A 20883-nucleotide genomic window follows, 5' to 3' on the forward strand; every position below is an offset into this window, starting at 1 on the left:
TTCTTCAGATTTGCTTGTGTTTGAACTTTGTGTAGTGATACTCCATATTTTGCTTTTTTTTTTCCCTGTGAGCATTATTCTTGTGCTCTGTGGCTGGTATTCCATTGAAGGAATATACAGCAACTTACCCATTCTATAGTTGATGGACAAGTGGATTATTCAGATTTTTGGCTAATACGAACAGTAACCATTTCTGTTCATCTTTTCTGGGTGTTCTTTAGGACAAACATCAAGGAGTGGGCTTGCTGTCAAATGGTATGTTAAATTTCAGCTTTACTAGATAACTTCTTTTTTCTAAGTGGTTTCCCAATATACGCTTAACTGGCAGTTTGTGTGAGTTCCTGTTGCTCCACATTTTCATGAATACTTAAATGTGTTTCTGAATAGTTCTGGTGAAAAAAAACAGCAGATGGAAAAAACCCTATCCAGTTCTTCAAATTTGAATTTATGCTTTAGAGAAATCATTTCTTAGAGGTAAAAGAAATAATAGAGGAGTGCTTGGATTGTGCAGATTGTTCACGTAAATTATTTCATGTATGTAGAAAGAAAGTTAAGTCACTCAGTCATGTCCAACTCGGTAACCCCATGGACTGTAGCCTACCAGGTTCCTTTGTCCATGGGATTTTCTAGGCAAGAATACTGGAGTGGGTTGCGATTTCCTTCTCGAGGAGATCTTCCCAACCCAGGGACTGAACCCCGGTCTCCCTCGTTGTAGTTAGATGCTTTACCGTCTGAGCCACCAGGGAAGTCTATGTATGAAATCCTCAGAAAATTCCAAAGTAAAAGTTCTTTTAACTAGTCCCATTTTACAGATAAGAAAACTGAAGTTCAGAAATAACCAAGTTATTTAACTAGAAACGGCCTATTAAAGACACAAATATAAATGTTTGCCCTTAAAAGTCCAAGCTCATGGTTGTCATACTTTTAATTCCTTTTCCCTGTTTTCAAAATAACTGATGTGGCTTTGGAAACATGCTTGAAAAATGGGGTAACTTTTGTGATCTTAGTAAGATTTTTGAGAGAATAAACACACACAAGAATGACGAAAGTGGGTTATTGCAGTTATTTGTGACCAACTGAAAATTTTGAGTGGCTGAGCCGTAACTTCCGTGATAAAGTTTTTGCCCTCAAAAAAGAAATTATGTTGTTGTAAACTTCAACTATTATTATGTTGTAAACTTCCAAGTTTGGGCAAGCTGAATGATCAACGGAAAACAAAGCCCCTTACTGTCATCCATCATTACTGGATCCTGAAATGGTGAATGTTGCAGCCTGAACTCTCTTCCCTTTTGTTACTCTAAAATTTTCTTACCATGTCATTAAAAAATTAATGGGAACAACGTCATAATCTTATATCAGAGTTACTTAGTGAACCATAAGTACTGTAAAAAAAAAACTAAGCTATATTCAGTGGAAAGGACATGATTATGACACTCCAAGGAAAACTGTGTGACTTAGTGTAGCCCATCTGTGCGCTGAGATAGGATTGTTAGAAGGATGGATTCTGGACTTCTGTCAGTGACGTTCCAGTGGAAACAGCCTCTACAGATGTCTGGCTGCCCTGGAGAAAAGATGTTTTTCTTACCAAGGTACTAGCTAATAAATGTTCATTTGCATTATTCGGCCTGTTGGTAAACAGACTAGTGTACAAAATGTAAAAAGCGCACACTCCTGAGAAGGGGTTGAGCGGAGGGAGGGCTGGCTTCAGCATTGGTTATGTGAACGTAGTCCAGACTTGACTTCGCCAACCAGCGCTTAGTTCTGAGCTGGCTGCAGACTCGGCGACTGCCCACTCCTGCTCAAGGCCACGAAGCTTCTATTTCTCTGCGCTGATGTCAGGGCGTCCGTCTTAGGGTAGGTTCTTGGCGGGCCCCTTCCACAAGAGACTCGTTTTATTAGAAGACAGGGAGGGAAGACAGGGTAGGAACTTCCTCGTTTGCTGAATGGTAGCTTCGACTTCCGCACATTCTCCAGAGGAGCGGTGTCGGAGCTGCAGAACTGGAAGTCGGCCCTGAGCCTGGCCACGCCCTGAACTTCCGGATTTTGGCACAAACAACTCTCCACCCAGAACGCCTACCCCACGGTTTGATCCTCCACACGCTATTTTCTCTCAGTCGGTCACAACCCGTTTCCGGCCCCGCCACCGGAAGCTGGAGCGGCTGAAACCGCCACTCCGAGGCAGATGCAGTGACAGGTTCAAGAGAAGTCTCGCGACGTTTCCTAAACTCTCACTTAGAAGCGTTGGGAGCGGCTTCGGGGCACCGCCCCAGTTTTTACGTCACCGCGGAGTCACGCCTTTAGGCGTTCGTTTGCGCGCTTGCGCGTGCTGCGCACGCGCATTCGCCTTCCCTCCGCCCCCGCGCGGGTTTCCCTCTGGCCAGTCGCGCGTGGGCTGAGGCCCTGGGCGGGCGTTGCGAAGGTTTGTTTGCCAAAGCTAGGTCCCCGGCGCAGTTCGGAGTTCCCTTCTTCAGGGGAGTTGCGCGGGGGAGGGTGTAGCCCCCCGCTACCTAGGGTAAATGGCCTGTCGCATGGGCTGCTAAGGGCAGGCTGAGGAGCACGGGGGCCGGGGCCGCGACCATGAACTCACCTGTGGACCCTGGCGCTAGGCAGGCGCTGAAGAAGAAGCCGCCAGAGCGGACGCCCGAGGTAAGGCCAGCTGACCCGTCGAGCCTCCCGCTGTCCAACGGACGGCATCCCGCTGCCGGTCCGAAACTTGCGGCGACTGTCCCCTTGCCAGAGCCTCGCACCTGCTGCCAGGCTGTCTGTTCTCTGCGTTCCCGGCCCTAAACCGGGCCCTTTTCGCGGGCGGGTGACGGCCGTCTTTCCTTCTCGAAAAGCTGCCTTCCCCGCACACCCGGTGACTTCCAGTGTTTTCGATAAGAAAGCCCCATTACTAAATGGTATTTTTTCAGGGTAAAATGCCGGTTCTCGGAGTGAGATTGTCCCGTAACTAGGTAGACTATAAAAAGGAGGTGGAAGTTGTAAGTGAAATGTTAACTGCCGTGTCATTAACAATAACAACGAGAAAACCCAAAAACCTCTGTTAAAGTTACTTAAAATTTAATAATTTCTCTTAAAGTTACCGTATAGGCACTTTAAATACTGTTCGGTTGCCTGAACGATGAAGTTTTCAACATCAGTTTAAAACTTTGCGTCCAGTTCAGGTGATAAACTCTAGTGGAGAATTCTGCGTATTTAAAGATCAGTTCAGGAGGTAATTTTTCACACTGTGTCATTGGCAAATTTTACGGTATTTTGTGCTTGGATCCAAAACCTGCTGTATTGAGTTAGTAGTAATGGCATCAGCTTCAGTGGTTTTCATTTGACCTGCAGGCTAGTTTTCAGGCAAATAACTAAAACCTGTTAACTTTGCCGGTCGGTGTAGAGTGCTTAGGGGGCGGAGTGAGGTTTTCCTTGATTTGGAGAAATTTCCATAATAAGTGCTATGTTTCTTAAACCAGAAAGCAAAAAGTGTTGTGAATTATTGTTGGATTGTCTTGTGTGTAATTGAAATAAATGAAAGAAAGTGCTTTGGGTTAGTTCTTCCGAATTCACTTTTGTGTTTTTCAGGTTTATAATGTTTTGCATAGTAGATTTCAGTAATTTGGGCTGACCTTTTGTGACTTGACAGTCAAGCTGTAATTTTAGCTGATGGATCAGACTTTGTTGTTGGAGATCCTGATCTTTGCATAGAAACAAAGCAAATTCTACCACTTGCCACAGCCCTCTTTTCAAGACTTGAATTTGTAATTCTAGGTGTCTTAGTTTCCCTGCTGATTCTTGAGGTCATTGTGAGTTAATTGAAGGCGTTCATTTTGAACAGGCGAACCTACCAGAGTCCCTATACCGTTAGAAAGTATCAAGCAGCTTCAGCTGCATGCAACAAATGCTGGTAAATTTTCTTTTCCTTTTTCTTCTGTTAAAAATGTTTTCTGATTTTCCTTGTTATGGCTTCTTAGATATACCCGTCATTTAAAAGTGGACATTTGATTTTCAAATGCGTGAAGTTTCTAAAGTATCTGTGATAGTAATACTTTCTCCTGTCTTCTCATTCACCCTCTGTTTTTTCAGGCTTCTGACTTTTTTGAGGCTTTCAGTGGCTCAGTCAGATCTCTTTCGGTAACTGTCACATTGCACTTGAAAATAAATGGGTTATTTTTCACATACATTTTGATACCTAACATAATTCCACAGTGATAAGAGAGCATGTTAATGGGAAAATCCTAATTCTCTTTATTAACAAAATTACCTAGTTTGCTTATTTTTGAGCCTTAGGAAGTTTTCTGAACTGTTCACAAAGTTATGTTGGCTAGTGTTTGCTGTGTTAAGTACTTCATCTTGTTTTACTGGAACAGCAGCATTGTTTAAGGGAATGAATGCTGAAACAGCTGCCCACAGTACACAGACTGGAGCTCTGACATCTAGCAGCATATAACACGTTAACTTCTTGATTCATTGGCAGTGCTTTTTAAACTATCTTTATTTATTTATGGCCATACCACGTGACTTGTGGGATCTTAGTTCCCCGACCAGGGATTGAACCCTGGCCCTTAGCAGGTAAAGTGTAGAGTCCTAAGGGAAGTTTCATCTTTGGCAGTGCTTTTGATTGAGTGTAGAATTTGTTTGGGGGTGGGGCACAGAAGTATCAATAAAGAAGTGATAAATTGAATTCTAGTGATGATTTATTTGTGATAAATAATTTGATGAAATTCTCACAGGATCATTTCTGCTTTCAGAAGTTCCTTATTCTTTTTAGTGGACTGTTAAGCATCTATTATAAATATATTCAGTTATTGAAAGCTTACCAGTTCAAGGCATTATTTTGTGCACTAGGGTGTATCAGTGAACTAAACAGGCCTACCCTGCTGGAGTTTTTATTAATATTCTAACTGAAGAGGGAGGGAGATGGACAGATAAATACAGGAAACAAGTATGCTACATAATACGTTAGCTGATAATTGCAAATTTTAAAAAGATCAGGATAAAGGAATTGGAAGAAATGGACAAGGACTGGGTGCAGTTTAAGGTAGTTGGTGTCTTGATTGAGATGAATTTTTATTAAAGCTTTGATTCATGTGATAGAATTAGCCATAGGAATATATTGAGAAATAGCTTTCCAAGTAGAATAGTCATTGCAAAGGTCCTTAGATGAGAGAGTGTTTGGTGCATTCAAGGAATAGCAGGGAGCTCTGAGCGACTAGTGCAGAATGGTAAGAGATGAAGTCAGAGAGGCAATAGTGATGTAAGATGGAGCTTATCATGCAGGACTCTTAATTGTATATTTTTGACTTTTATTTTGAATGAAAAAGAGTTCTGTTTTCCACCAAAATGTTTTGAAGCAGAGGAGCAATGTAATCCTACTTTTTAACGCATCCCTTGGCTGCTTGCTGGGTTGGGAATAGACTGTGGGAGCAAGGATAGAAAGAAACAGGAACATCAGTTAGAGGTTATCACATTAAAGCAGGGAAGAGGTGATCATAGCTCAGACTAAAGGCTAATAATGCTGGTGGTGGTGGTGGTGCTGCTGCTAAGTCGCTTCAGTCGTATCCGACTCTGTGCGACCCCACCGACAGCAGCCCACCAGGCTCCTCCGTCCCTGGGATTCTCCAGGCAAGAACACTGGAGTGGGTTTGCCATTTCCTTCTCCAGTGCAGGAAAGTGAAAAGTCAAAGTGAAGTCGCTCAGTCGTGTCTGACTTGTAGTGACCCCATGGACTGCAGCCTACCAGGCTCCTCTGTCCATGGGATTTTCCAGGCAGGAGTACTGGAGTGGGGTGCCAGCAGTTGTCAGTTATGGAAATATTTTGAAGGTTTAGCAGACATGATTGCTAATGGATTAGATTTGTGCTTTGAGGGAAAGGAAAGCCATCAAGCATGATTTCAAAGTTTTTAGCCAGAATAACTGGAGTGTTGGAGTTAACAATCAAAGAGTTTGAGCTGTGTCAAAGAGCCCGGGAATGCTGCAGGATGAGTAGTTTGGGGAATGGGAATGGATCAGAAATTCAGTTTTGAACATGTCACATTTGAACTGTCTGTTAGAAATGTTGAGTAAGGAGTCACATATACAATTTACAATTATTTCTAAAGAGAAGGCTGGGCTGCAGATAGAAGCTTTATAGTTATTAGCTTAAGGATTATGTTTGAAGTCATGAGACTAGATGAAATTCCCAAAGTGGTGAGCATACATGGGAATAGAAGAGGACCAAAGACAGTGCCTGGGAGAAGAGCAGAGGCCAGCGAAGGAGAGTGCGTGGGAGCCAGCAGTGCAGCCGAAGGAAAGCCAGGCTTGAGGGGTGATGTCCTGGGAGCTAAGTCAAGAGAGTGTATAATAGAAGGGGTAAAATGCGTTCATTCAGCTTACTTTTCCTTGAATACCTGCTGGGTACAAAGCATTATGAAAAATATACAAATAGATTAAGAATCAGTGTCTTACAATCTTGTAATCAGATGTTTGCGTCATATAATTAATGAATAAAGAATTCTTCTGTTTCTGGGCAAAATTAATGGTTCCTTTATTTTGAACCATCTGTTGTCCTTACATGAAACTATCAACTCAAGCATAATCCTAGTGAGCCAGACGCTGAGAATGGAAAGTTTTGTGAAGAATGCCATTTAGAACTGTGTTCTAAAGCAGTTTTTACTTTTCTGGCCAGTTATCCTACTTTGTAGATTCAACTTCCATAGCACATTGGCTTTCTTGAGCTAGTCCTCTGATTTCCTTTTTCACTTTACAAAGTGTTTTTGTTTTTTTAATGGAAAATTTTAGGCTTAACTACTCTGTGGGAAGCTAAGTGCTCTGAAGCAATGAAAGCTGTTAAGGTACTCATTTTGAGTCCTTATACCAAAATTAAAGACACCACAGTCAAAATTGAGACCTGAGTTTGCGTTTCTTTCAACTCAGTTCATATTCAATGCCATTCTTTCTCTGTAATATTTCTTTTCTACCTCAGAGTGAGCACAATATTTCTCTTATATTTCCATCTCTAACTGCTTAATACCACGCTTTGCACATATTAAACAATCAATATGTTAAACAGAACAAAATTTAGAATTAATTTTGTAAAGACCTCATGTTAAAAGATAATACTTTCTGTTCATTAGAACTGCTGATTTTGTACACCTGGGTGGTCTCACTCAGCAGTGTGACTTCTGTTAATTTTTAATAGGTTGAGTCTGTCACATAAGTCTGTCGCATCTTACCACCTTTCATGTGCTTCAAATTCATTATATAACTACTAAATTGTCCTCCAGGTTCTTAAACCATTTGTCTGAAATAGAAACCATCATCATTCTTACTCTTTAATATTCTTCTGCTGACTGCCTCAGTTTCTCGGTTCAGAATTAGCGTCTTTACTCAATTTTCCCTGCTGTCCTCTTCTCTATATCTAACTGATCACTAAACCTTATTGATTTTACGTCTTGAGTCTCTCTCTACTTCCTGTCCAGCTCAACTACCCTAGTTCACACTTTCATCATTTCACCCCTGAATTTTTGAGTCATTTTACTTATTGTTATATTTGGTTAGAGTGATCTTTCTAATACTAAGATCTGATCATCTTCTATTCTTGCTCAGAATTATTTCCCATTGCCTAGATAGGTTAGCAGTATAAATTGTCATCCAAATTATTTTTGAGAATTAGAAGAGGTGGATTACTGTGTACACCCGGAAAACAGATTAAAGAAGTCATTTGTCTCCAGCAAACTGAGATGTTTGGTTACCGCATGCAGATGATAACATTAATTTATCCATTCCGTAAGCAGATGTGTTAGAATACTAAAAGCCAAGGTTGTAGGGAGAAATTGGACATGGTCCCTATTCTTCAGTGATTTAGGAGACAGTCAAGACATTAGTAAAACGTTAAGATTACTGGTAACGAAGATGTGAATAGGGCACTTTACAGCTGCAAGTGAGAAAAGGAAAGGCTCTGTGGAGGACCTTTAATTTAAATCCATAGTATCATGAATAGCTTTCTTGATATCCAGAAGGGAGGTCATTCCAGGCAGAGGGCAGCAGGGGCAAAGGCACTAATGGTGACAAGCCAGGTGCATTTGTAGAACAAGTAGCCAGTCTGTGAGCATGCATTCCCAGTGGGGATGATGGCGTTCCCAGTGGGACAAAAATTGGGTCCTTTAGGGGAATGGAAAATGAAAAAAAAACTTAGATCTATGGTTTGTGTAGTGATATCACACGAAACTCATCGTTACTGGACAGTGTCTTATTCCTTAATGTTTAATTGGAGATGGGGTGGCAATTAAGAAAAATACTCTTTGGAGAGAAGTGATAATGAGGAAAGGTCGCAAAACACTGGACTAGTGTATGGTGGTTTGTGTGTATAAGGAGACAGTGTGTGGTGTTGGATGTTAAATGTTGAAGCTGCATATAATAGCAGGGTTGGATCATTTCAGGAATTTGGACTGGATGTTGTAAATAAAGGAGAACTGTTGGAGGGTTGAACAGCTATTTAGCCCAGAAATAGGGTCACTTTTACAAAGATTACTCTGTGGGCATTGTTGAAGGTGTAGGTGAAGCCAGGGGATGGGTAAAGAAGTGGTACAGGCTGGCTACACTAGAGGCAGGTGGTTTTCAGTAGGGTGAACAAACAACATTTTGTCTGCACCAGAGTATTTTTCAGTGTGAAAGGCAAGACTGTTAATGACTATATCAGGATAACTGGGAAATCAGGAGATACGGATCTAGTTATAGGAAACAAATGCAATAGTTTAGGAGTGAAATACGGTAGCAGAATATGAGATAATGGAATAGTGAAGTAGAGTTGTCTCAACATGGTCATTGATTGAAATGGGAGTTTGTACATCCCGCCAGACTTTTTTTTTTAGTCTTTGAAATTGACTATAACACACATGGGGGCTTCCGTGGTGGCTCAGTGGTAAAGAATCTGCCTGCCAATGCAGGAGACACGGGGTTAGTCCTTGCATTGGAAAGATTTCCTGGAGAAAGAAATGGCAGCTCACTCCATTGTTCTTGAGTGGGAAATCCCATGGAGAAAGGAACTTGGCTGGCTACAGTCCTTGGGTTCACAAAAGTCAGACATGGCTTAGCAAGTAAACAACAACGTAATACACATATGGTAAATTCCACATGCTTTCAAGTGTATAGCCAGCCTAATTTTCACAAATATATTTAGGTACCTTCCAAATCATTATTATAGAATATTAGCAGCCCTCCAGAAACTCCCCCTTTGCCTCTCCCACTCAGTACCTTTTCCCAAAGGAAACTTCTGATATCTTTCGCCATGAAAGATGTTTTTGCATTCGAGTGGGATCATACAGTGTGTATTCTTTCAATAACCAAGAGAACTAGGAAACTATCTTGCTTCTTTGCATTTTAATCTCTGGACTGGACTTTGAACCTCCTATCTTGGCTTTTCTTGATCTTCGTCTGCTTATCCTTTATACCTTGACTCACCTGACCCTTTTTGGAATGGCCACCTCATTCTTTCCAACCCTGCTCTTGTGGCAACTGCCTCAAACTTCAGATGCTGCACTTCAGGCCAGGAGACACTCTGTCTTTATGTTCTTTTAAGTGTCCGCAGTAGTTCTGGGGCAAATGTGGCAAACTTTTCTGTCTTTTGCTTGTTGGGACGGACTTGGATTGGGTCTGTTCAGAGCAAAGCAGAAGTTCAGATAATTTCTTAGTTTCTTGTTTGGGTAACTGTGAATAATAGCACATTATTAAAAGGCAGAATTAGGGTAGGAAGAGAATTCAGTTTTAGAGAAGGTTTGAGGCTCCCTGCAGGGGACACAGAGATGTTCAGAAAGCATTTGGAGCTTCAGATCAAACTAGCTAATGGTCTGAGTTGGTCTGAGAGTCTACAGCTTATGGGTCATAGGTGAAGTCAACTGAGAAAAGGAGGACAGACTCAGTGCTCTGATATTAAAGGGATGAGGGAAGGAAAAGAAAACTGCCAGACAATGAAAAGAAAGTGTTTATAGAGGTGGGAGAAGAACTTACAGGAAGACATTTCAGAAAGAAATCCCTAATTATTAACATCAGGTATTATAGAGAGTTCAAGAAAGGTGAAGACTCCTATATTCTTCAGGTGGCTTCCATCAGAATGCTTTCAGTGGACTGAAGACAGAGCCTGACTGCGGTGGATTAGAGAATAAGACCCATGAAAGTGAAGGCTGCAAGTTCATGAATTTGGCTCTGATGGGAATGGGAAAGAAGTAGAGTCCTCCGTTATCTTCTGCCTTGCACTCCAGCCCTATCATCCCACACCCCCAAACACACGGCCTTTTTTTTTTTTTTTTGAGTTACTTGAGTTTATTTTTATTTATTTTTAATTGGAGGATAATTGCTTTACAATATTGTGTTAGTTTCTGGCATACGTCAACATGAATCAGCTATAGGCATATACATGTGTCTGCTCCCTATTGAAGCTCTCTCACCTCCCACCCCATCCCAACCCCTCTAGGTAGTCACAGAGCACCATGTTTGACCTCCCTTCATCATATAGCAAATTCCCACCAGCTCCAGCTATCTGTTTCACATATGGTAATGTGTATGTTTCAGTGCTAATTTCTTTATTGGGCACACCCTCTCCTTCTCCTACTGTGTCCACAAGTCTGTTTTCTGTGTCTGGGTCTCCATTGCTGCCCTGCAAATAGGTTCATCAGCACCTTCTTTCTAGAGTTCATTTATGTGCATAATACGATATTTGTTTTTCTCTGACTTCCTTCACTCTGTATAATAGTCTCTAGGTTCATCCACATCATTAGAACTGATTCAGATGCACTCCTTTTTATGGCTGAGTCATATTCCATTGTATATATGCTTCTTTACCCATTTTTCTGTAAGGGGGCATCTAGGTTGCTTCCATGACCTAGCTATTGTTAATAGTGCTACAGTGAACACTGGGGTACATATGTCTTTTTCAGTATGGTTTCTTCAGGGTATATGCTGACTAGTGGAATTCTTGGGTCATATGGTAGTTTTATTCCCAGTTTTTTAAAAGGAATTTCCATATTCTTCTCCATAGTGGCTGTACCAATATACATTCCCACCAACAGTGCAAGAGGGTACCCTTTTCTCCACACCCTCTCCAGCATTTATTGTTTGTAGATTTTTTTGACCATGGCCATTCAGAATGGTGTGAGGTGAAAACCTCATTGTAGTTTTGATTTGCTTTTCTCTGATAATGAGTGATGTTGAGCATCTTTTCATGTTTCTTAGCCATCTGCATGTCTTCTTTGGTGAAATGTCTGTTCAGGTCTTCTGCCCACTTCTGATTGGGTTCAAACCATGCATACATACACTACTGTGTATAAAATAGATAACTAATGAGACTCTACTGTATGGTACAAGGAGCCCTGCTTGGTGCTGTGTCGTGACCTTATGTATATGTAGTGCGTATGTGTCAGTTTAAACGTAGTAGTGCACGTATGTCAATTCCAGTCTCCCAGTTCATCCCACACCCGCCCTGCTCCCCTTCCTCCTGTAAGTAAGTTCTCTACATCTGTGTCTCTATTTCTGATTTGCAAATAAGTTCATCTGTACTATTTATCTAGATTCCACATATGAGTAAAGTAAAGTAAATGTCGCTCAGTTGTGTCCGACTGTTTGCGACCCCATGGACTGCAGCCTGCCAGGCTCCTCCGTCCATGGAATTTTCCAGGCAAGAATACTGGAGTGGGGTGCCATTTCCTTCTCCAGGAGATCTTCCCAACCCAGGGATCGAACCTAGGTCTCCCGCGTTGTAGGCAGACGCTTTTACCGTCTGAGCCACCAGGGAAGTCTCCACATATAAGTGATATTATACAATGTTTGTTTTTCTCTTTCTGACTCACTTCACTCTTTACAACAGTCTCTAGATGCAGCCACGTCCCTGCAAACAGCACTGTTTTGTCCTTTTATGTGGCTGAGAAATATTTCGTTGTATATATATACTGCTAAGTTGCTTCAGTCGTGTCTGACTCTGTGCGACCCCATAGACGGCAGCCCACCAGGCTCCTCCGTCCCTGGGATTCTCCAGGCAGGAACGCTGGAGTGGGTTGCCATTTATACTACATACTCTTTGTCCATTCCTCTGTTGATGGATGTTTAGGTTGCGTGCATGTCCTGGCCAATCTGAATAGTGCTGCAGTGAACATTGGGGTATATGTATCTTTTTGAATTATGGTTTTCCTCAGGTATGCCCAGGAGTTGGATGGCTGGGACACATGGTAGCTCAGTTTTTAAGGAAACTTTGTACTGTTCTCTATAGTAGCTGTACTGTTTTATATTCCCACCAACAGTGTAGGAGGATTCTCTTCTCTCCACACCCTTTCCAGCATTTATTGTTTGTAGATTTTTTTATGATGACTGTTCTGACCAGTGTGAGGTGATAGCTCATTGTAGTTTAGATCAACTGAAAAGAACAGAAAGCCCAGAAGTAAACCCATGCACCTGTGGTCACCTAATCTATGACAAATGAGGCAAGAATATACAATGGAGAGAAGACTTACAGTCTCTTCAGTAAGTGGTCTTGGGAAAACTGGACAGTTCAGTTCAGTCGCTCAGTCGTGTCCGACCCTTTGTGACCTCATAGACTGCAGCACACCAGGCTTCCCTGTCCATCACCAACTCCTGGAGCTTGCTCAAACTCATGCCCATCGAGACGGTGATGCCATCCAGCCATCTCATCCTCTGTTGTCCCCTTTTCCTCCTGACTTCAGTCTTTCTCAGCATAGGGTCTTTTTCAGTGAGTCAGTTCTTCGCATCAGATGGCCTTAAGTATTGGAGCGTTAGCTTCAGCATCAGTTCCTCCAATGAATATTCAGGACTGATTTCCTTTAGAATAGACTGGTTGGATCTCCTTGCAGTCCAAGGGACTCTCAAGAGTCTTCTCCAACACCACAGTTCAAAAGCATCAATTCTTTGACACTCAGCTTTCCTTATCGTCCAACTCTCACATCCATACATGACTACTGGGAAAACCATAGCTTTGAGTATATGGACCTTTGTCAGTAATGTCTCTGCTTTTTAATATGCTGTCTAGGTTTGTCATAGCTTTTCTTCCAGGGAGCAAGCATCTTTTAATTTCACAGCTACGTGTAAGAGAATGAAATTAGAACACTCCTGGGGAGGAAGATGTGAGGGAGGTTCTAAAGGGAAGGTATATATGTATACCTACGACTGTTGAGGTTTGACAGAAAACAAAATTCTGTAAAGTAATTATCCTTCAGTTAAAAAAAAAATTAGAACATTCCCTAACACCATACACAAAAATAAACTCAATGGATTAAAGACTTAAATGTGAGTCCAGACACTGCAAAGCTCTTAGAGGAAAACACAGGTAAAGCACTCTGACGTAAATCGCAGCAAGGTCTTTTTTTGACCCACTTCCTAGAGTAATGAAAATAAAAACAAAAATAAACAGTTGGGACCTAGTTAAACTTAAAAGCTTTTGCAAGCAAGGGAAACCATAAATGAGGTGAAAAGCCAACCCTCAGAATGGGAGAAAATATTTGCAAATGAGTTGACTGACAAAGGACTAATCTCCAAAATATATAAACAGCTCGTGCAACTCAATTAAAAAAAAACTCAAATGAAAAAATGGGCAGAAGGCTTAAAGAGACATATCTCCACAGAAGACACACAGATGGCCAACAAACATGAAAAGATGGTCATCATCACTGATGATCAGAGAAATGTGAGTGTCATAACAGTATTTTTCAACCTGGGCTTCATATGTCTCTCAGCCTAGGGATTTTTTTTTTTTTTTTTTAATAATGCTGAGGCCCATCTTTCATTTCTCTAATTAAAGTCTTCTGGAATGGAGTGTCAAGCATTGGTATTTATAGAAGTAATTCTATACTCCTTAAGTAATTATGATATATAGATAGCGGTTAGAAACATGCCCATTGTGCCATTTTCCCTGTCTCTGCTTTTATGTAGGATGGAAAAGTGTTTACAGTCATGGAATTTTGCATTTAAACGTGCCTACTTCAGATCTGGGCTGTAGCACTGAGAATTTTAGTGACCTTGGAAAAGTTACCTAATTTTAAGGTTGACTGTCTTTGGAGGATTGTTATGTGGACTAAATGAGATATGTAAAGTTTTGCTGCCCAGTGAACTATATAGCCCCACCAGGCTCCTCTGTCCATGGAATTCTTCAAGCAAGAATACTTGAGTGAGTAGCCATTCCCTTCTCCAGGGGATCTTCCTGACCCAGAGATCCAGCCCGGGTCACCTGTGTTTCAGCTGGATTCTTTACCTTCTGAGCCACCAGGGAAGCCCCAGAGTAATTAACGAGGTGCCAATCATCATGAACACTCAGCAGTAGCCGCACATGCTAGTTTGCTCTTTCCTTTGTCTTGAACACCATCCTCTTACTTGACAAACGCAGAGGGCTCACTGAAATCTGATCTCCCACTCCTTCTCTGTGTCCCTTCCTGTCTCAGAGCATTTACTGTTCTGTGTTAGGGTTGCTGGCTTGTTCTCCCTGGCTGGATTGTAAGCGTCTTGAAGACAGTGACTGTATCTTTTATCTCCCAGTTCCATCATGCAATACTTGTTATGTGGTAGGTAGCCAAATATTTGTAGAGTGAAGGACTCTAAAAAGGAAAAGAATCTGAACAACACTGTTTTCGTGTTTTTCTAGTACTAATTTCTGTTGGTCTGATACTTGAAGTGCTGCGGAAAAAAGACTGAAGTTTGGCACAGAGCAAAATTTGCTGTTAATATTCTCTTATTAAGATGTAAATAATGTACAGTGACCATAAAGAAACTATGTGTTTTACCTGGCAGTTCTTCAAAGACAGTTCAGATAGAGGAACTTAAGTCATACTTTGAAAGAGGAACTACTTTTTGTATGGCTTTAAAACACATTTGCAGCTTTACCTGCAGTGCCAGTTTTACCTTTCCATGTGTTTTGAAGCATATGACTTTAAACTTTAGTTGGGCGAATATTTCATGCTCAGCTAGATGTTAATGTAATTGCCTATTTACAATCTAGAAAATCATTTTATAAAAAATCTAGCTTGTTTGTGTTACCAAAATTTAGAGGGGGCTTGGACTGAAAGAATATAAAGTTTAGTGTTCTTGTAATTATTTATTAAATCTTTTTCATAGTTTAGAATAATGGTCTTTAAATGTATAGTTTAGGGTTTTTTTCCTTCTGAATTGGCAAAAGAGCACCATTGTACTCAGAATTTTGAGGGAGTCACTGTGTGCATCGTTAAGGGTGGCAGAACAGAGATCTGTTGTGCTTTTCTAAAACAGCAGGTGCACATTTAGAGAGCTCCTTGGAAAGCAAGAACTTATTTATGCAGCCGGGGCCCTCTGACCTTGGTCTGTAAACTAAACTGTATAGAAAGGGAATACTAGACCCGGATGGGGCCTTTATTGGAAAATTGCTCTTCCAAGACACCTTATATATGTATTGGAGATCCCCAACGTGAGAAAAAAGCAAAAACAATAACAAAACTCTGGCCATTCATTAGTTTCGACACCATAAAATCTTGGTTTTGAGTGATAAGGAGCTTCCCTGAGAGAGAATTCTGCAGAGCAGTAGCAGCCAGGTGTGGTGAACTTGACTCTGACAAAGTCATATTCTTGCATGTACAGTTGTGATCTCTGTAACATTGTAGTTGCCTTTTGGCTTTATCTTGAACTAGCTGGTGTAAACTGAGATCTGGCTTAGATAAAAACTGAAGGAGCCCCTTCGTTGTTAAGAACTTGAGGTTGCGAAGGCATAAGCAGCCCTTGTTTGATGTTCTCCATTATTTGCCCCAAACGGAAACTTTGGCAGCTTTGACATGTGGCAGAGACCGTGGGACTTGGTGGACTTAGTACGTAGCAGAAGCAGCAGCACCACCTAGCAAGTATTTGTGAATGTACGTATATATGATTTCCAAAAATACTTTAGCTGATGGTTCAAGAGCTGGTGAAGTGGATTACATACAGATAAAGGAACTAAACTTGCGAGAGGTAAAATGTCTTGCTCAGGGTCACATGATTCATCATTTACTTCCTTTGTCCAGTAGTGCCCCAGTGCTTTCTCTTTATCAGTGAGCTTTAGGTTACATTTTAAGCTTTGATCTTCTTTGTTTGTTTTTTATTGATATCTATACAGAGCCTAATATTTTCCTAAATAAATGCCTCTTATTTAATCTTGCCTGTATTGTATGAAGTATAATATTTTAAGGTGCCTGTGTCTATTTAAGTGTATATTTCTCAAGTTTTATGTAGAATGAAAACAGGTGTGTTTGTTACATGATTTTTTTTTTAAATACTGTTTTATAACTTGTTTTCAGAAGTTGATAGTCTATTCTAGTTTGGTTTCTTAAGAGCGTTCAACTAATACAAGAAGACTTTATCATAAAGAAGAGTTCATAAGTGTCACAAGTGCCAGCTGAAGTTTGGATTGCTTATGAGCTCCTCAGATGACTCTCTGAGGCAGACTTGAAAGCATACATTTTTGTAGAAGACTTCCTAATGAATGTTTGTGTGATATGTATTTTTCAAGTCCCGTTTTTAAGTGCTAGGAATAAAAGATTCTTAGAGGGGGAGATAGACAAGTACACAGACAGTTAAAATAGAGCCTGGTTAAGTACTGTGACAGTTGCACATATCAGATGCTCAGGAGTTTGTAGGAGGGCTGTTGGGGGAGAGGAGTAAAGGCTAGGCACGTGCCATTCAAATTGTTTTTGAAAGGGAACCCTGACTTGAGTGTAAATTAGAATATATAAAAGTTAGGTGAAGAAGGAACTGAATGTTTTTCCAGAAAAGGGAGCAGCATTTTCAGGGCCACAGATGAGCTTGGTATGAACATGCACATTGCCTGGGTAGCTGGAATATTGGGACAAGACTAAGTAATAAAATAGATGAGGCTGGAGGCATGGTCAGGATTCGGAACATGAAGGACTGTGTTCTCCTTGTTAAGTTTGTATTTTCTTTTTAGAAAGATCACTCTGGGAGCGCTCTGAAGAATGGATTATAGGGTGCCAGACTAGAGGCAAGAAGGCTGTTTTCTGTTGTGAATGAAAGTTGCTCAGTCGTGTCTGACTCTCTATGAGCCCATGGACTGTGGCCTGCAAGACTCCCTGGTCCATGGAATTCTCTAGGCCAGAAACTGGAGTGGGTTGCCATTCTCTTCTCCAGGGGAATCTTCCCAACCCGGGGATTGAACCCAGGTCTCTCGCATTGCAGGTGAATTCTTTACCGTCTGAGCCACCAGGAAAGCCCAAGAATACTGGAGTGGGTAGCCTATCCCTTCTCCCACACATCTTCCTGACCTCAGGGTCTCCTGCATTTCTGGTGGATTCTTTACCAGCTGAGCTACCAGCTGTGAGCCCAAACTGTGCTCACTGAGATTGGAACTCAGGACCTGCACATTATGAGACTGAAGTGCTGCCTACTGTGCTAAGAAGGCAGATAAACATTGGATGATGTATAAACACGGCCTGCAGCCCGCCAGGCTCCTCTGTCCATGGAATTCTCCAGGCAAGAATACTGGAGTGGGTAGCCATTCCTTTCTCCAGGGAATTTTCCTGACCCAGGGATCAAACCTGGTCTGCCACACTGCAAGCAGACTCTTGTCTGAGCCACCAGGGAAGGACTCTCTAAATCGCTTCAGCTGAGATGGTGAACGGAGATGTTTAGAAAGTCGAATTGACAGATTGCTCACATGAGCTGTTGAAGGTGAGTACTGTCACCTAAATGAGGGAACCTAGGAGCAAGGCACAGCTGGGGGATGGACAGTCAGTTTAGCTTTGGGTACATTGCATTTGAGGTGCTGCGGGGCCGCCAGGCAACAGTGTTCAGTGAGCAGTGGAAAGGGTAGGCTGTTTGTTCCTTCCATCCGTTTATTAGCTGATGTTCTTTTCGGAAGAACCTTTCCTACTTTACACTCTCCTCCTCCTCCTCCTCCTCCTGAGAACTTTGGCGTGATCCAGTAGTCTTTAGGACTTCCCAGGTCCCTCAGTGGTAAAGAATCTGCCTGCCAAGCAGAAGACGCGCGTTCAGTCCCTGGGTCGGGAAGATCCCCAGTGCAGGAAATGGCAACCCTCTCCAGTATTCTTGCCTGAGAAATCCATGGACAGAGGAGCCTGGTGGGCTACAGTCTGTAGGATTGCAGAAGAGTCAGACACAGCTCAGTAACTAAACAACAACAAGAAAGAGTCTTCAAGTAATACCCTACTTTCTGGCCCAAAAAGGTGTTCCAGGCTTTTACTTTCCTTGCCCTACTACTAGAAATTAGCCATATATCTAGAAACAGGTACCTTTTAGTAGGAAATGGCATTTAGAATCTGTGGTGTGAGCTTCAGGTGTGGTAAGTGTTACAGCTTTTCATTGCCATTTTGCAGAATATATTTACACCTTCATGGATGATAAAACCAATGGAATGGAATTCTATATTTAATGTATGGGCATGTTAACTTGGAGATATTGCTGAAAATCTTTCAAATAGTTTTAATAGTCTGCTGATATAATTTAACTTTTGTAATTTCATAATGAAACATAAAACATAAGACTGATATTTGTTAACCTTTAACGTGTGTCTGTGCTACACATTTAGTAGATTTATTTTAAAAATTTATGTTTGAAAAGAAGCTGTTTACATTCCCAATTGTACAAAAAATAAATGTTAAGCAGATTATCTATTGTTATATGGTTAATAACTGATAGAGGCAGGATTTGAAACACAGCTGTCTCCAGCTTTTTAGCTGCACTGTTAGCTGAAGGCAGCCTAAAAATAATCTGGAGAAGATCCTTCAGCATAACTTTTGATTATAGAACTGTAGCTGCAGAATATGTGTATCTTGAGTTTGAGTTTGTATTGGCCGTGGAGATCCATCCTGAGAGGGTTTCTGTTTTGTTCTTCAGCGCTTAGTCACTGGGCTGCATTGGGTCTTAGTTGTGGCACACAGGCTCTCTGGTTGTGTCACGCGGGATCGGTAGTTTTAGGGCATGGGCTTATTAGTTGCTTCATGGCATGTGGGATCTTAGTTCCCCAACCAGAGATTGAACCCATATTTCCCACATTGTAAGGCAGATTCTCAACCACTGGGCCACCAGAGAATCCCCTGAGAGTTTTCTTTTTAATTGCTGAGGTAATGAGTAAAATACCTTGGTTGATGAATGATTTAGATAATTGATGTTGTATTGAATGTTGTCTGTGATCACGAGCATTTCATAGGTAAGAAATTCACTAGATTTAGACTTTGAGAAATAGAAAAATTGAGACTCGCTCTAAGCATTCCAATTTGAGTTTTCCAAGTTTAGTTTTATAAACGTGTGTGGAACAGCTGAACTGAGATATACAGCTGTTGAGAGCAGCACACTGCTCGGTACAGCATTGAGGAAGGGGATAGAAGTCCCATAGCGCTCAACTAGAAGTATGTACTTAACAGAAGTGGAGACTGCAGCCATGAGATTAAAGACGCTTACTCCTTGGAGGGAAAGTTATGACCAACCTAGACAGCATATTAAAAAGCAGAGACATTACTTTGCCAGCAAAGTTCCGTCTAGTCGAGGCTATGGTTTTTCCAGTGGTCATGTATGGATGTGAGAGTTGGATGGTGAAGAAGGCTGAGCACCGAAGAATTGATGCTTTTGAACTGTGGTGTTGGAGAAGACTGTTGAGAGTCCCTTGGACTGCAAGGAGATCCAACCAGTCCATCCTAAAGGAGATCAGTCCTGGTTGTTCATTGGAAGGACTGATGTTGAGGCTGAAGCTCCAATACTTTGGCCACCTGATGCAAAGAGCTGACTCATTGGAAAAGACCCTGATGCTGGGAAAGATTGAGGGCAGGAGGAGAAGGGGTCGACAGAGGATGAGATGGTTGGATGGCATCATCAACTCGATGGACATGGATTTGGGTGGACTCTGGGAGTTGATGATGGACAGGGAGGCCTGGTGTGCTGCGATTCATGGGGTCACAAAGAGTCGAACAAAACTAAGCGACTGAACTTAACAGAATTATTAATTCCTCCTACATACAGAGCTACAAACATGAATTGAATATGTTGTTTTACAGTGAAATTGAAAAGCCATAGAATATACCTACAGTGAATGCATTAGGTGTGGGTCGTTGAAGGGCAGCTTGTAGGATGACATTGGTCTCACCTACCTCAGCTTGTCCATCTTCACCCACTCGCATAACTGACTGGCTGAGAGGGTATTGCTGATGTGTTTTATGATGTGCTGAGTCATCACCATTTCCTCACCTTTTTGCCCAAATGGGACTAATTATTTTTATTCTCTAATCCTGAGTTGGTATTTGTTCTTCTAATTTGTGTGCGCTCAGTCCTGTCTGACTCTTTGTGACCTCATGCCCCTGGATAATTTCTTCACTACTTTGTAGTTACAGAACCAGGGTCTGATGTAGGTGTTACTGATCTGGAATGTCATAAATTCCTAGTTTTCCATCTTCATGATTTCCCTTTTTGAGTTTCAGTAGAGCAACTTTGAAGTGCACAATGTAAATAACATTGCTTTAAATATAGCATTTACATTTTTATTACCAAAAAATGTCTGTAAGACTTCCAGTCTGCCTCTGTCGGGGTGGTTTGGGTATCTATAATAGCTTTTATTGATCTTGGACACACCAGCAGCCTGACAGACAATGCAGTACCTTAAGCGTGTGTCAGCAATAATTGGTGCAGAAACCACAAGAAACCCCTTTCTAAGACCAACATTACACAGTCAACAACTATAAATACTTATTGTCCCATGTAGACCAAAACCCATAGCCAACCACATCATATGAGAGAATTTATCAGTTTGCTATTAAAACCATCCTTTGTTCTGAAAGATTATTTTCTGTTGTTTCATAAATGCTTAGCATCTTGTGACCCTAAAACCAGGTGCTGTGGAGGGACCAGGGTTTACTAGACATCTCAGTGCTGTGTCCCTCCTCTGATAGGTTATCAGCTAGA

General features: G+C 41.5%; 1 protein-coding gene across 1 annotated transcript in view; it reads left to right on the forward strand.

Annotated features, from left to right (window-relative positions):
* The first annotated feature begins 2577 nt into the window (after nucleotides 1–2577).
* RAPGEF6 (Rap guanine nucleotide exchange factor 6) overlaps nucleotides 2578–20883 on the forward strand; it is a 215657-nt gene continuing 197351 nt past the window's right edge. The window contains exon 1 of the mRNA XM_052644367.1: nucleotides 2578–2646. Coding sequence (XP_052500327.1) covers nucleotides 2578–2646 — 69 coding nt within the window. The remainder of the gene's footprint in view (nucleotides 2647–20883) is intronic.

This window comes from Budorcas taxicolor, chromosome 7, assembly GCF_023091745.1.
Source record: "Budorcas taxicolor isolate Tak-1 chromosome 7, Takin1.1, whole genome shotgun sequence".
Taxonomy (NCBI): domain Eukaryota; kingdom Metazoa; phylum Chordata; class Mammalia; order Artiodactyla; family Bovidae; genus Budorcas; species Budorcas taxicolor.